Source organism: Alexandromys fortis, unplaced genomic scaffold (assembly GCF_014885135.2).
Source record: "Alexandromys fortis isolate MF-2015 unplaced genomic scaffold, M_Fortis_MF-2015_v1.1 scaffold_81, whole genome shotgun sequence".
Taxonomy (NCBI): Eukaryota; Metazoa; Chordata; class Mammalia; order Rodentia; family Cricetidae; genus Alexandromys; species Alexandromys fortis.
The window spans coordinates 5,539,914-5,554,870 of record NW_026067960.1 but is presented as its reverse complement, the minus strand read 5'-3'; the positions used below and the strand labels follow the sequence as shown (position 1 = coordinate 5,554,870).

Below are 14,957 nucleotides of genomic sequence, written 5' to 3'. Positions count from 1 at the left end.
TCTTATTTTATGTGCATTTGTGTTTTAGCTGCATGTATGACTGTGTGACAAAATCAGATCCCCTGGAACTGGAGTTGCAGACAGCTGTGAGTTCCATGTGGATGCTGGGAATTGAACCTGGGTCCTCTGGAAGAACAGCCAGTGCTCTTAACTGCTGAGCCATCTCTCCAGCCTGAAATGCAGCTATTTCAAACTAATAACAACAAGGGTAGGCTTCTTTTCTCCTGGAATTCTGAACAATGTGCTTTGGGAAGAAGAAAATGCCAGAAGAATGGTTCAAAATGAATCAAGGGATAAAAAGGTAGTATGCGGCAATTCCATAGGCTAAATAAATAAATGGGCTTTAAAAATTAAATGCTAGACAGAAGAATGCATACATGACTTATAACATGTAAGAATCTATATAATATATATACTCTCACAGGCTCCTATAAATTATATTCATCATTTAAACAATTAAAAACAACCAACATTAACAAGCATTAAAAACAAGCATAACAAAGGCCAGATTCACTCACAGAATGTAACACCTCATAGCAAATGTCAGAAAAATGGTAGGTAAGTAGGTAGGTTTGTAGTTAGAATGAAAGCAAAAAAGGAAGAAAGGAAGGAAGATGATACATAGATGAGACAGATGATTGATAGATAAATGGCTGAATGGATAAATAGATGAGATAAAAAGCCTGACACTATATGGATGGATGGGTGGATGGATGGACGGATGGATGGATGATGATTGATATACACATGGGTAGATAAGTAGATAGATGGATGGATGAGCAGATGAACTACTATTCCAGTGTATGTCTGCCTGCTTATTATCATACTCCCCACCAAGATAGTCATTGACCCTAACTCTGGAGCCATCAGCCCCAAATTAAGCATTTTCTCTTATAAGCTGCCTTAGTCATGATGTTTATCAAACAATTGAAAAGTAACTAAGACAAGGCCCTTTCTCAGAACTTCCTTGCTCCTCTTTGCACCAATTCTACATGTTCATCTTTAAGGTGCTTATAGAGTAGTTCCCTGATAGAGATGTCCTCTTTTGACTCCCAAAAGGTCAACTATTAAAGTCTTCAAAATACAAGTGTCTGTGGGAGTAGGCATATAACACAGCTGAGAAACATAGATGAAAATCCAATGCTGGAGAAAGACAGGAACTGAGACATTCATAACGCACAGCTCTCACCCTACCAGAATGTCTACTACTCCTCTCTGGCCACCTATGGCCACTCAAGAAGGCAAGTCACATGTCCTCAGAACTTTTAATAACTTGGGAGGAATGAGAGATACAGTGTGAAATCTGACTTTTATGATGTGGCTTTAATTTTTATGTAGTCCTCTATTGTCCTAAGAGCTGCTGCTGAGCTCTTAAGGCCTCCTAAAAGATGTCCTCTATCTTGTCTAGAAGACAGTGCCTCTGAATGTTCATAGGATTATCCCCAAGTCTTGATATTGTTGAGAGATTCTCTTTGCTTCCCTGGATTTTTAATTTTTTTCTCAAAAGACACATTTGTTTGCAAATATTAAAAATGTGTTAAAAGCAATAATTAGCACATTCTTTCTCAGGACTAAAATTAGATAGACATATTTTTCAACCTGGTTATCTCAACTATTTACTATGTTCCTGTCTTAGAAAGACAGCAGTAAATAATTAAATGATCAGTGGGATCATGCTGGGTAGGCTATGGGTAACAGAGGCAGATCTGAAGCCACAGAACTCCAGACCAATGGAATAGGAGCCTCCCTCTGGGGGGGGGGGAGCTGCCATTTGAATACCACATTCAGTTCCTGGGTTTCTGATATCATGCCAGCATGGAAGGGGAAGAGGAAGCCACAAATCTTACCTCGTGGAATGAAGCCTCAGTTTCTTCTTCTTGCTGATCTCATGAGATATCTTCACCCTCCTATGGCACAGTCCTTTCTTCCGCTGTGGACTGGACACCTGGTCCTGGGCCCTCGTTCCTGAGACTGTTGGGTGGGGAAGCTGAAAATACCAGGCATCTTGTCATTGTGCCATTCAAAGCCCCCATTTGGGGGACACCATGAAGAGTTCTCTCTCTGGAGACAAGATGCTTATCTATGGAAATTAAGGCACCAAAATGTTGTAGTACCAAATGGCCTGAACCTGTAAGACATTCTTACCAGGCAACTAGTCATATGCCACAATAGAACCTTCCAGAACCATGGCTAGACTGGACCTCCAGTGGAAATACTGGACCTTTGATGTGAGTGGAAAGTTACCTAGTGCCATAGTCCACATCACCCACCTCAGCAATCCCCACAATTTAGAGAGAGGAGATTTAAACCAGACCTTGAATCCCTACCTCCAGCCCCTGGAGATTACTTGCAAGTCTTGGGTCCCATCCTTGTCTTTGTTCCATAAAGTCCTGTTAGGACTGAGGCCTCAATGTTTCTGTCAACTCCCAACCCAACCTAACAGGATAAAAACTTTGGTGCTGTCAGATGGGGCCATAAACTCATGGCTTAATTCCCTGGTAAGACCGTTTTTGAACTTTTATCTACTTTCTCCTTCTTATCATTGTTCCTAAAAACCTCAGAGTTAGTTCTGAGTCTGGTTCCTGTGATTATGGTGGAGCCATTTCCCCAGCACACCCGAGATAATGAGCTTCCCCATTCAAGAATTTTACTTGTTTTGTTCTGTTTTGATTCTGCTTTGGATTTCTGTCTGGTGTGTTCTGTCAACATGAGTTTTCAGTTCCTGGAGAGATGGTTAAGTGGTTAAGAGCCCTTGCTGCTCCTGTAAAGAACCCAGATTTGAGTCCCAGCACCAACATCAAGGAGCTCACAACTGCTGGCAACCCTAGCTCAGAGGAGCTGATGACCTGTGAATCACCTACCTCACATACATAACTGAAAATAAAATTTCTTTTTAAAATATAGTTTTGATTACCTACCTATAGATTAGATGACCTAGAGAGTTGTGTGCAGGCAGTGTGATTTATTTTATTTTTTATTTTTTATTTTTGCCTGTTACCAGGAATAGAAAAGATGAAATTTTATGTCTAATTGCAAATATCTTATCTGGATGGTGTGTGTGTGTGTGTGTGTGTGTGTGTGTGTGTGTGTGTGTGTACGCGCGCGCGCGTATAGAGTCCAGAGAATAACAGTCTTGGGTATCTTTTCTCAAGGGTCAACCAGCTTTGTTTTGGGTCTCTTGCTGGCCTGGACTCACAGCTGAGGCTAATCTAAGCCAGCCTCAGTGATCTCCTGTCTCTACTTCCCAGTGCTGGGATTGGAGATGCCTGCCATCACACCTGGCTTTTTAAATGTAGGTCCTCAGGTCCTCAAACTTGTAAAGCAAGCACTTTGATTCAGCCATGACCCAGACCCTAGTACAACAGCTCTTTACCATTTTATTTTTGTGAATTTATTTAGTTTTGTTCCTATCTAGGACCCCTACTTCTTCCCACTCCACATATGGCAGCCCTAGTCTCCTTTGGGGACAGAAAATATCACAATGGTGGTAATATCCACAGGGATAGATCCATTAACTCTCTCTCTCCCTCCCTACTTAGCCCTTCTCTCCCTCCCCATCTCCATGTCCCAGCCCTCCCCAGTGTTACCTCAGGTGCCTGCGTGGTCCCTCCTCCTCCTTGGCTTGTCTGGGTCCTTCCTCCACTGCTCTTGGGAGGCAGCACTCTGCAGCTCTTACCCTGGAGGCTCCCATCAGGTGAGGGTGAAGCCAGGTCCCTGGGAGCTGCTCTCTGCTGTTCTGCAGGCAGGGCCAGGCTGCTATTCAAGCAACACCAGGTGAGTTGGGGCTCCGCCTTAAGTGAGGGGAAGGAGCTTGGGGCTTCACAGCTTTTGGGGGTCCCTTCATGGTGTGACAAGTCCAGTTTCTGCTGGCCCAGGGGTAAACCCGGGGGCCTTGTGAAAGACGTGAAGAAATAATGTGCTTGCGAGGGAAAATAGGCGGGCAGCCGTTCCTCAGTCTCTGAAGAAGGACGTTCTAGGGCATTCTTAGGTGACCCCAGTTTCTGGGACGATGTCCAAGTGTTCAAAAGATTGTCGTATATTCTAGCTTTTGCTGGTGGGCTCTCTATGCAAAGGCAACAGATGGCACGGGTCTCATTCACTACACCCTTGATCACATGAGTGTCACATGTGTGAGCAGGCAGGACGGAAGCTGTCTCCTGGGTGGTGCCGGTGTTGGGGTCAGAGGAGAGTTCAGCTGTGGGGATGTTGCTATTGGTCCTGTCTCTTTTCTCTCTTCCTGTCTGTGTTTCTTCTCTTCCATCCATTGACCTGGACCAGCTAGGGTCCTCTGGGATACCACCTGCCTCAGCTGGGCCTGAGGATGCTCTAGGTGGCCCATTCACTCCCAATTCTGATTCAGCAAGAAGGGCCTGTTCTTCAGGCTGTGCACTTGTACACAGAGAGTCTGGATCTTTCCCAGGCCCTGGAGCAACCTGTGGTGAGGGCTTCTCTCCCTGAGGTAACCTGAGCAGGTACTTGGGAGCAAAGGAGCCACTTGACACAGCAGCAGGGATGCCAGGATCCTGGAGTTGGGCAGGCAGCAGGGAGTGGAGCCCAGGAGTCTTAGGTACAGAAGGCAATGTGGGATCCTTGTCCCCTAGCCCTGGCCACCTCAGGGCAACAGCAGCAACAGCTGAGGAGGCATTAGAAGACTCCAGGGCCATTGTCACATGCTGGATACCCTTATTTGAGCTGTCCAGGACCTCCTCAGAGGTACTGTCCTGTTTCTGGGGTGGCTGGGAGTCAGCCCACACAGAGCTACCCAAGGGCTCAGCTTCCAGAGGCCCTGGTTGCTCCTGGTGGTCCAGCCCCTCCACCTTCAGTCTCTTTCTTTCTGAGGGTAACTTGTCTTCTACAAGTTGGAGGCCCACAGACCCATCACTGGGCCGTCTGAGGAGAGTTTGGTCTCCAGGGCAGGTTTCTTTTGTAACTTCCCCACTGTGGTCTGGCAAAGCCACCCCAGGGGCTTTTAAGTCTCTTCCTTGGAGACGCACAGGCTCTGGAGGCAACTGGCTTCCCAGGTCTGATTTCCCATGCGGAGAGAGCAGAGGACTCTTACTGTTCAGACAAAGGGTGTCTGTGCTGCCAAGGGTGGGAGACGACTTGGCTCTGGCCACTGCCTTCAGTTGCTTAGGAAACTCGGTCTCCAATGAGCCTTCCAGGGAGGGCCAACTTCCCAGAGGTCCTGGCTTTGCCCCTCCTGTAGCGTCCCCAAGGACAGGGACCCTATTGTCCTGAGACAGGCCTGCACCGTCAGCCCCTACCACTTCTTCCTGGGAGGGGAGGTCCAGTTCCGACCCCTGGCCCTGCTTCACGTCCCTGTGTTTCTGTCCTCCCTGGTGGCTGGCCTTCATTTTCTGGTATATTCTCTTGAACGTCTCATTCCCGTACACCTGCCATTTCTCCTGAGAGAACATCTTTTGTTTCTTCTGGCTGTACTTCTTACTGGCCCTGCCCCTGCACGCCATCCCCTCCTTTACCACAGATCTCTTTCCATCTGGGTCTTCGGCAACAGCTGAGGGGTCTCCAGTAGGGGTGCAGGGCAGATCCTCCACGGCAGCCTGCCTCACCAGGGCCCGAGGGTGACCACTGGGGATGCCTGTCAAGGTCAGTCCTGGGTGGTCCCCCAGCCGGGCTGGAGTGAGCCTGGGGCTCAGGGACTTCCGCATCAAAGGGAAGGCATCCTGTGGGTCCCGTGACTCTGGCCACAACTTAGAACCCTCAATGAAAGGCAGCGAGTTGCTTCTGGTGACAGGGACACACTCCACCGTGGTGGAGAGCTGGGTGGGAACAGAGTGGAAGAAGAGGGGCCTGGTCTCCTCCAGGGGCGTGAAGGTAGAGCGAGCTGGGCTGAGGGCAGCCCTCCTGCGGTTGGGCTCCAGTGCTCGGATGTCAAAGTGGAAGGAATCCTTATAGGTATAAGGCATGGGCAGGTCAATGCTGCCCTGCTTGGATAGCACAGTCTTGCGGGGCCGCACGTGGTCCAGCTGCGGGTCGTCTACTACCGCCTGGTTGTGGGAGATGAGCTGGGCAATGCGCTCCTCCAGTCTCTTCTTCTCCAGCTCCAGGCTGGATCCCCGTGTTCCCTGCTCTGCCCTGTTGCCTGCAGACCCGCCCCCAGGCCCTCCTTCCCCCTCAGACTCTGCACTGTGCTCCGACAGACTGTGCAAGGGGCTGGAGGCAACCGGAGGCTGCTCCACGCTGTCTGAGCGTGACAGGTAGCCCGAGTCTGTGCTCTCACACTTCCTCAGCTGGCCCTCCACAGCCTTGGAGTCCCAGGGCTTCTCTGAGCATGTCTCCTGCTGTCTCTGCAGGGAGGATGGCTTTGATTCTGGCAACTTCCGCCTAGGCTGCGGGCTGACTAGTGGAAACTCGGGTGATACCATCTGGGGATGGTCCACAGGAGCCTCCTTGTGGGCAAGGTTGGTCCCTAGAGAGGGAGCCGCTTCTACCATCCTTTCCCTGTTCCTAGTAGCGAGGGTGGGGTGGGCACCAGGGGAAAGAGCGCTCTCTGGCGCGCCTTCGTCCCCCCTGCTCTCCAGTGAGGTGGTCTCTCCAGGCCTATCTCCATCCCCCAGAAGGCTGCTCCCACTTCCCTCAGACTCTAAAGACAGTCGAGAGTTGTTGAGATGTGTCTGTGTTCGTCTGTGTTTATAAAGGTTGCTCTGGGTCTTAAAGGCGATGCCACAGGTGGTGCATGGGAAAGGTCTCTCCCCCGTGTGGGACCGGATGTGTTTCTCTAGCACACTGGGCTTCAAGCAGTCCCGGCCACAGTGCGGGCACAGGTACTTCCCAGCATTCTTCAGCCTGCCCGTGCTGACCAGTGTGGACCCCACACCCGGGGAGAGTACAGGCAGTGTGCCCACGATGTTCACGGTCAGGGCCGGGGTGGCTGGCTTGCCCATCTGGGTCGGACTGGGCCCTTCAGGCTGCAGCAAGGGACTGAGGATGAAAGGCACACTGGCCCCCTCCAGGCTGCCTGTCACCAGGGGCGCACGTGGTTGGAGGCCCCCAGGAGGTACCGTGTGGTACAGTGGGACAGGCAAGGCCTTTAGGAACACAGTTGGGGGCAGGCCCTGCTCTGGCGGCAGGATGACTGGACCCAGGGTCAGGCGAGGTGAGGCCTGCCCACCTGAGACCCCTGGAACACCAGGAGCAGGAGCTGACTGGTCGCTGGCAGGCGGGGTGGGGTGGGTAGGTTCTGAAGCCTCCATTCCTCATCACCTCTGTGGGCCAGGATTGGTGTCAACCTGTGAACGAGACCCAGGCTTTACCACAGATGTCTTTCTTCTCCCTCCCAGAAGGTGTTACAGTAGTAGCCCTATAAGCCCCAACAACAAGCCTGCAGCACTCTTGTCCCCACGTTAAGAAAGGTGTTGCCAAAAAGTAAACCTAGTTACCCAAAAGACCGAGGCAGAAGGATTACAAATTCTAGCCCTGTTTGGATGACAGAGTGAGACCCTGTCTCCAAATAAAACATACAGAAAGGGTTGGGTGTGTAGCTCAGTGATAGAGCACTTGCCTGGCATGTAACAAGATTCTCAGCTGAATCCCAGTCTCTCTCTCTCTCTCTCTCTCTCTCTCTCACACACACACACACACACACACACACACACACACATCACATCACATCACAATATACCCTACATATATACACACCCTATATATACATACATATACACCCTATATATACACATACACATATATACACACCCTATATATACACATGCATACACATATATACACACACCCTATATATATATACATACATACACATATACACACACATACACACAAAGAAGTCACACCCACCCACAGTGATCCACAGTGGCTACTCTAGCAGGTTCAAATCCCTTCCTTGCCTATGAGGATGTTTCTAGATCCATGAAATGTCCAGATCCAGACCCCCCCCCCCCCGCGGTTTTGAGCCATCAGTCAAGAGGACCACAGTAGGAACAAGAACTGACCTTGTTGGAGGGCTTCCTAGATTAGGAAGCTAAAAATGCGGGACTCTAGGACAAACTTGAATATCAGAAAAATTGTGTATCATTCTTTTGACCCACAGAAGTATGGCTCAAAGAGTACATGATGAATCTCATGATATAAGCTTCTCCCCAAACAAGATGGGCCTGTGTATGCTAAAACATTATGATCTTGTCACGTTCTCTCATGAAGCTATAAGGAGCTCTCATCCAACCTCAGGATGAAGTTTAGGTCTCTACTCAAAGCCCTGCTATGAACAGTTGAGATTAAGTCAGTTGTCACTAGGCCAGGAGGAGATAAACTAACACCAGGTCACATTCTGTTCTGCAAGTCACGAAGGGCAAGTCAGAGACTGGAGGGAAATGTTAGGTGGGCCGGCGACAGCCACCCCTCACCTGAGTTTGTGTGAGCATTGTACCACCCTCCTGAGAGTTCCTCTGGGCACCCACAACCTCAGTCTTCTGAATGTTGTCGATGCCCCAGGCAGTTAAAGTGCTGGGGTGGCAGGGCCAGCCTGAGCCAGCACTGGCTTCAGAAAACCCACGCGAGAGCTTCAGGAAGCTTGCAAGCTAGCTTTACTTAAAATCAAATCGTGCCAGATAGGGTGCTATACGCCTGTGAGCCTGGCATCTGGGGGACCGAAGAGGGAAGATCAGGAATTCTGGGTCAACCTGGGCTAAATAACAAAGCCCTGATTTTAAAAATGGGGGAAAAAGAAATTATATAAATATGCTATGAAATAAATCATATTGAAAGAAAAGATACTACAACTACATACAGTTTTTTTTAAAGCTGGCATTACTGTGTGTGCATATGTACACTGTGTGTGGGAGCGGAGAGGTCAGAGGTGACTTTGAGGGATCAGTTCTGTCCTTCTACCTTCATGTGAGTCCCAGGATTGAACCGATGCTGGGCTTTCACAGCAAACCCCATTACCTGCCAAGTATTACAACCTTAGGCTGTGTGTGTGTGTGTGTGTGTGTGTGTGTGTGTGTGTGTGCTAGATATATAACTGAGGCTGACCTCTGCTTCATGACATCTGAAAAAGAATAATTCAGAAACAGATCAGAGGCATAAATGAAAGATCAAAAGCTGTAAGTCTCTTAGAAGATATGGAGTGAAATCTGGACTTTGCATTTGGCAAGAGCTCCAAGACATGATGCCAGAAGCACAGGCAGCAAAAGGAAAAGCAGGAAAAAAATCGACTCATTAAAACATCTGTGAATCAGAAACACTATCAAGAAAATGGAAGGCTATGCAATGGAGAGACTCAGGCTGAGGCGATGGCTCAGTTAGGGAAGTGTCTGCCATGTAGGCACCAGGACCTGAGCTTGGATACCCAGAACCTGTGTGAAAGCCAGGTGCATGGTACACCTGCCATCCCAGAGCTGGGAAGGCAGAGACTGGCAGATCCCTGGAGCTCGATGCCCATTCTAGCCAAATCAGTGAGCTCCACATTCAGTGAGAAGTTCTGTTGCAAATAATAAGACGGCGAGGGGCCAGCAATACCATTCAGAAGGCAAAGGTGCTTGCTGCACAAGCTTGACGAACCAAGTTCGATCCCCAGAGCGCACACAAAGGTAGAAAGAAAGAATTGACTCCACGTGATTGCCTTCTGGTCTCCACACATACTCTCTGGCACACGTACACCGTACCTTATCATACACATACCCCCATAATAATGGAAAATAAAAAGCAAAAAGTCTTCAAAATAAAAACAAAGTGGTAAGAGGTTGAGGAAGATGCCCAGAGTTAACCTCTGACCTTCACACAGATGCCCACATGTGATTACAGGCATGTACGCACACTTACATGTACAGAGTTTTATAACTCAATGACAAATGGACTCCATTTTAAAAAGAGCAAGACTTGCTCAGCAGGGAAGGGCCCTTGCTGCCAAGATTGACGGCGTGAACTTCATTCCTGGGACACACGTGTGGAAGGAGAGAACTGACTACCTCAAATAGTCCCCTTACCTCCATACATGCACCATGTCACAATACACGCCCACACATATGCAGATAAATAAATTAAGTGTATGAACAAAGGCATTGGCCAGGCTGAGATGAGAGGACCCCAAGGTTAAGGCTAGTCTAAGCTATCCAGGATAACCCTGTCTCAAAACAAGTTTGGAAGGAAAAAACTGGTCAAATGACTTCTTGAACTCACTAGCATGGCACAGCAAGGGCAATACACTGAAAATAACAGATCTTTGCAAGGGTTTGGAGGGTGGGAAATCCTCACACACTGTGGCCAGCAGGAGTGACCCCATGTGGCTTCATTTCTCTGAATTCAAACACTCTCTTCTGCAGGAGGGAAGTAGGCTCCTTGGATTCAGGGCTTGTGTGTGGTGATATTTTGTTTGTAATCTAACAAATAAAGCTTGCCTGAATATCAGAGTGGAGCAAGCCCCTAGTTATTTATAAAGGTCAGGCAGGCGTGGTGCACACCTTTAATCCCAGCATTTGGAAAGAGGCAGACAGATCTCTGTGAGTTCAAGGCTACCCTGGGCTGTACTAGATTGTTTCAGTCTAAAAGAGAAATGGAGCCAGCCTGTGGTGGCTCACACCTTTAATCCCAACACTTGGGAGTCACACGCCTTTAATCCCATCACTAGGGAGGTGGAGACAGGGAGGGATATGGCTGGGTGGAGAGAGGGATATAAGGCAGAGGAGACAGGAGCTCAGGGCATTCAGTCTGAGGATTCGTGGAAACAGGGTCTTGCCCCCTTTAGTCTGAGGATTCGGGAGAGGTAGAAAGTCTCTCTAGAGTCTGGCTGCTTTACTTCTCTGATCTTTCAGCGTTTAACCCGATATCTGACTCTGGGTTTTTATTCTTAAGACCAATTAGAATTCGCCCAACACTGGTGAAGTCACCAGGGCACACTCTGAATCTATGCACACAGTGACGGGTGCTGGGAGAGGAGACTCTTTGGTGGAGTTGCCTGTAACTTGTGCGTGAGCTCTAGTGAGGTGGCTCTCCCCCATGTGTCACCCATGCTGGGTTGGGCTTTTGATGGTGTGGCTGCCTTTAAGTCACTATGCTACTGTGACCCCAATAAGCTCATTGGCTCATCAAGTTTTCTTTCATTTTGTCCTGTTTTGTTTTGAGATAAGGTCTTCAGTCTGACTTTGAATATATATATATATATATATATATATATATATATATATATATATAGCAACCCCCCACCCCACCCCGCCTTGGTCTCATGGGATGACAGGCAGGTGCCACCATGCCCAACTTAATTCATTTTCTTCTTTCCTTCCTTCCTTTGTTAATATTGAGTTAAGGTCTTGCTGCACAGTCCAGGCTGTCCCCCTGTCTCGGCACTCTGGATACTGGGATTACAGATGTGTGCCACCAGGACTGGTTGGATGAAATAGTCTACATAAAAACACAGAACGTTGTCTGCGCCTACCACGGATAAGAGTTTGATTCATTTGTGTTTTCAGTAACAAAGCATAATATTTTGAACTATTACCCAATGGTTCTTCCCACCCTTGTCTCTTCCTCTATCCCTCAGCCAAGCAGTCCCCACTCATTCCTGGGATGCGTCTCTAGTGTAGGTCCCAAGGGAAGGTAATCCCATGATATCCTCAAGAGGAGCAGGAAGGCTGAAGCAGAGGAGGCTGCCAAGTGTACGTCACCCCACAGGTCCTACTGTGGACAACCAAGGCGGACACCCACAAATCTGGGGCTGGCTGCCTCGGACTGCCCTGGGCTGACACTGTCACCTGGCACATGGGCCCTGCAGCAGGCTCTGGAGTCCCTCCTGCCTAGCAGGCAAGGCTGGCCTGGTTGGTTCTGAAATGATGTCCAAGGGTTGATGTGTGAGGCTCCTATTGGAGTCCTTGTGGCGGACTTGGAGTTCTGAGCCCTAATCCTAAGGAAGGAAGTGTAATGAGCAGAGACCGAGCGACTAACTAATGCTTCTCTGATAGTTTCAGTGGGTGGGTGGGGAGGAAGTAGAAGGGAGGAGAGCCAGAAGGAAGGGAGGAGTGCTTCCCACCTCAGCCTGCCTCATGGGGAGTTGAGAGAGAGGTAAGTGGGACCCCATGCCAACTAGTTTGCACAGAGCAGCAAGTGTCCTGATGGGAAGAGGAAGGCAGCCCACAGAGTGCTCTGCTAGGGAATAACCCGCAGACCCCGTGTCCTCCCACAGAGCTGTATCCCTGCTGCTGAAGGGCGGGCTCTCAGCAGGTACCCGGGGAGCTGAAGCCCAGTGACAGGTGGCTCCAGCAAACACGAGCCCATTACCAGGGAGAACAAAAATCGCAGCCAGAACTGCCTGTCGTGGGTAGGAGGCTCAGTTCTTTGAAATGCTGCAGACCCACCTGCCACCCTTACAGCTCTCTTCTCTCAAGCCTGATCTGTAATTATAGCTGGTCCCTGCTGTGATCGAGTAAATGATACCCTCCTCTTGGGAGACAGCCACTCCTGTCCCAGGCAAAGTTACACGGGACACAGCTGATTTTAACCAAGGAGGGACCAGTGGTGCCACCCCTGTTGGACTGATGGTGACTGAGAGGAAGGAGGAGCAGGATCCAGAGTCCCTTGTCATCCCAACTGGCCCAGTGTCAAGTGTTCACCCTGTAGTCATGTTGAGGGCTGTCACACAGAAAACAGGACTCACACCCTTGTCCTGCCCACCGAGGATCATGTTCTCCAGTAGAAACACTTGGCTTTATGGAGGAGAGGTGGTCCGAGAGAAGGCATGTAGAAGAAAGGAACGATGATTTCCAGAGCTTTCGGTAGCAAAAGCAGCCCCCTCAGTGGGCCAGGGCAGAGAGGAAACTCAATGAAACAAACCCAAGATGGATTTGCAGAATCCTTAGTCAAGGTGAGATGCAAGAGAGGCAGTGGAGAAACCCACCGATGGAAGCGTGTTGGAAGGGACTGGATGCAGAGATAGTAGCTTCTAAAACAACACTCGCTAATTCCAGCTCATATGTGTGCTCCAGTCACCGGCTCGGCCAGTGGGTCAGCACTCTCGGCTTTGATGTCTTTTCCTTCCTGCTTAAATCCCACTTTTGCCAGAAGACCCCTTTTAAGAAGGAATGGCATACCCAAGAGCGTGAACAGGATGCACCCTTTTTATGTTACATAGCATCTACCATGACTTTCAGGGACAAAAACTCATCCTTCCACAATGGGCTGGAAACTTGATGTTCACACAAAAACTGGCACCCAGATAATTAACGTTAGTTATTCATCACTGTGAAAAGCGGGGAGCGCCTGAGATGTCCTTCGGTGTGGGAAAGAATAAACAGACATTGTCACAGCCAGACAATAGAGCACTATTCATCCATAAGAAGAAATGAGCCATCAGGCTACGAAGAGGCACAAGGAACGGTGTATGCTGCTAAGTGAAAGAAGCCACGCTCAACAGGCTGCTTCCTGCTGCAGACACTCTAGAACAAACAGAACTGTAGGAAATAGGATCTGTGCGTGCCACAGTTGGAGGGGAGGAAAGAATGAACAGACATGGCCTAAAGGGCATTTGCAGCAGTGAAACCATCTGTATGATACCGTCAAGGGGTACCAGGCTGACCACCCTCAAAACCCAGAGTGTGGAGGTGGCCCCGTGAATAAGGCATTTGCTGTAAGCGTAAAGACCTGAGTCTGGATTCCCAGAAACCACTTAAAAATAAGGCATGGCAGAGCCCACCTGTAATCCCAACACCAGGGCTGGGGGTGGAGACAGGAGGATCCCTGGAGCTCACTGGACAGGCTGTCACCAAATCAGTGAGATGTAGGTTTGGTGAGAGACTTTGCCTCAAAACTTAAGGTGGGCAGTAAACCAAGAAATACACCTGACATCAACCCCTGGCCTCCACATGCGCATAGACACATGTGCAAACACAAACATAGACACCATGGGAAGAGTGGGCTCTCAGGTCAGCATGGACCTCTGCGGCATAGCCTGGGCTCACCAGCTGTCGCACACGTACCGCACTAACACAGGACACTAATGGCAGGAGGAACTGCATGAAGGATGGACTTCAGCACGGCAGCTCCGAACTCCCTAGGCTTCCCTCCACAGTTTTCAATTGTTTTTGCTTTTGTGAAGTGGGATCTCATTTTCCAACACGTATCATCACACCCGGTTTTAGAGATGTAGGTTCTAGGGACTCAAAGGTCAAGCTCCCTGGCCTTTGCGATAAGTATATCACTGATGGAGCCTTCCCCAGCCTCAGCCATTTCCCAAGTCACTTTTTTTTAATTAATTAATTTATTTATTTATTTCTTAAGGATTTCTGTCTCTTCCCCACCGCCACCTCCCCTTTCCCTCCCCCTCCCCCAATCAAGTCCCCTTCCCTCGTCAGCCCAAAGAGCAATCAGGGTTCCCTGCCCCAAGTCACTTTTTAATTGGCCTAAAACTGGTCTCAAAATGTTATCATCTAACAGGCAATGTTTAGGAGAGCTAGGCATGAACTGGCATCCATCCTTACTGCAACAGCATGTACACTGCAGGGCTTTGTCAGTAGAGGAACCACTAAAATAAACAGCCAGCTAGACTGCTCTAAGAGTGTGTCAGGGGCTGCTGGATGTGGTTGTGACTTCTCTAATTTGAATCCTAACCTGTGACACCATCAGTTCTTCCGTTCTCTGAGCACCCACAGTAGTAGCAATGGCTTTGTATGTCTGGCACCGAGCTGGTTTGCTCTGTGTGAGACGCTGCAGATTAAAAAGGGGAAGGTGGATATCCACTCTGATGGCCTCTGGCTACACTTCTTCCAGGAGGTTCCCTCCCATCCTAATCATGGTTCTGAGATGACAACACCCTTCCTCCACAGCTCTGCTACCGTCTAAATGTCCACAACCCTCAAGGAGGCCCACTCTGTATAAACAGCGCCCCCACCATGCTCTGAGCCATTTATGTGAGCAAGTCTCCTCTCCATCCTTCTCTCTCTCTCTCTCTCTCTCTCTCTCTCTCTCTCTCTCTCTCTCTCCTCTCTCTCTCTCTCTCT

The 14,957-nt window shown here is 49.2% G+C and overlaps 1 protein-coding gene across 1 annotated transcript in view; it reads right to left on the bottom strand.

Annotated features, from left to right (window-relative positions):
* Positions 1-7,214, bottom strand: part of Znf831 (zinc finger protein 831) — a 64,043-nt gene extending 56,829 nt beyond the window's left edge. Inside the window, exons 1-2 of the mRNA XM_050153037.1 lie at positions 3,588-7,214; positions 1,848-1,987 (exon numbers count right to left, since the gene is read on the bottom strand). Of these exons, the coding sequence (XP_050008994.1) occupies positions 1,848-1,987; positions 3,588-7,214 (3,767 nt within the window). The remainder of the gene's footprint in view (positions 1-1,847; positions 1,988-3,587) is intronic.
* Positions 7,215-14,957: the final 7,743 nt, after the last annotated feature.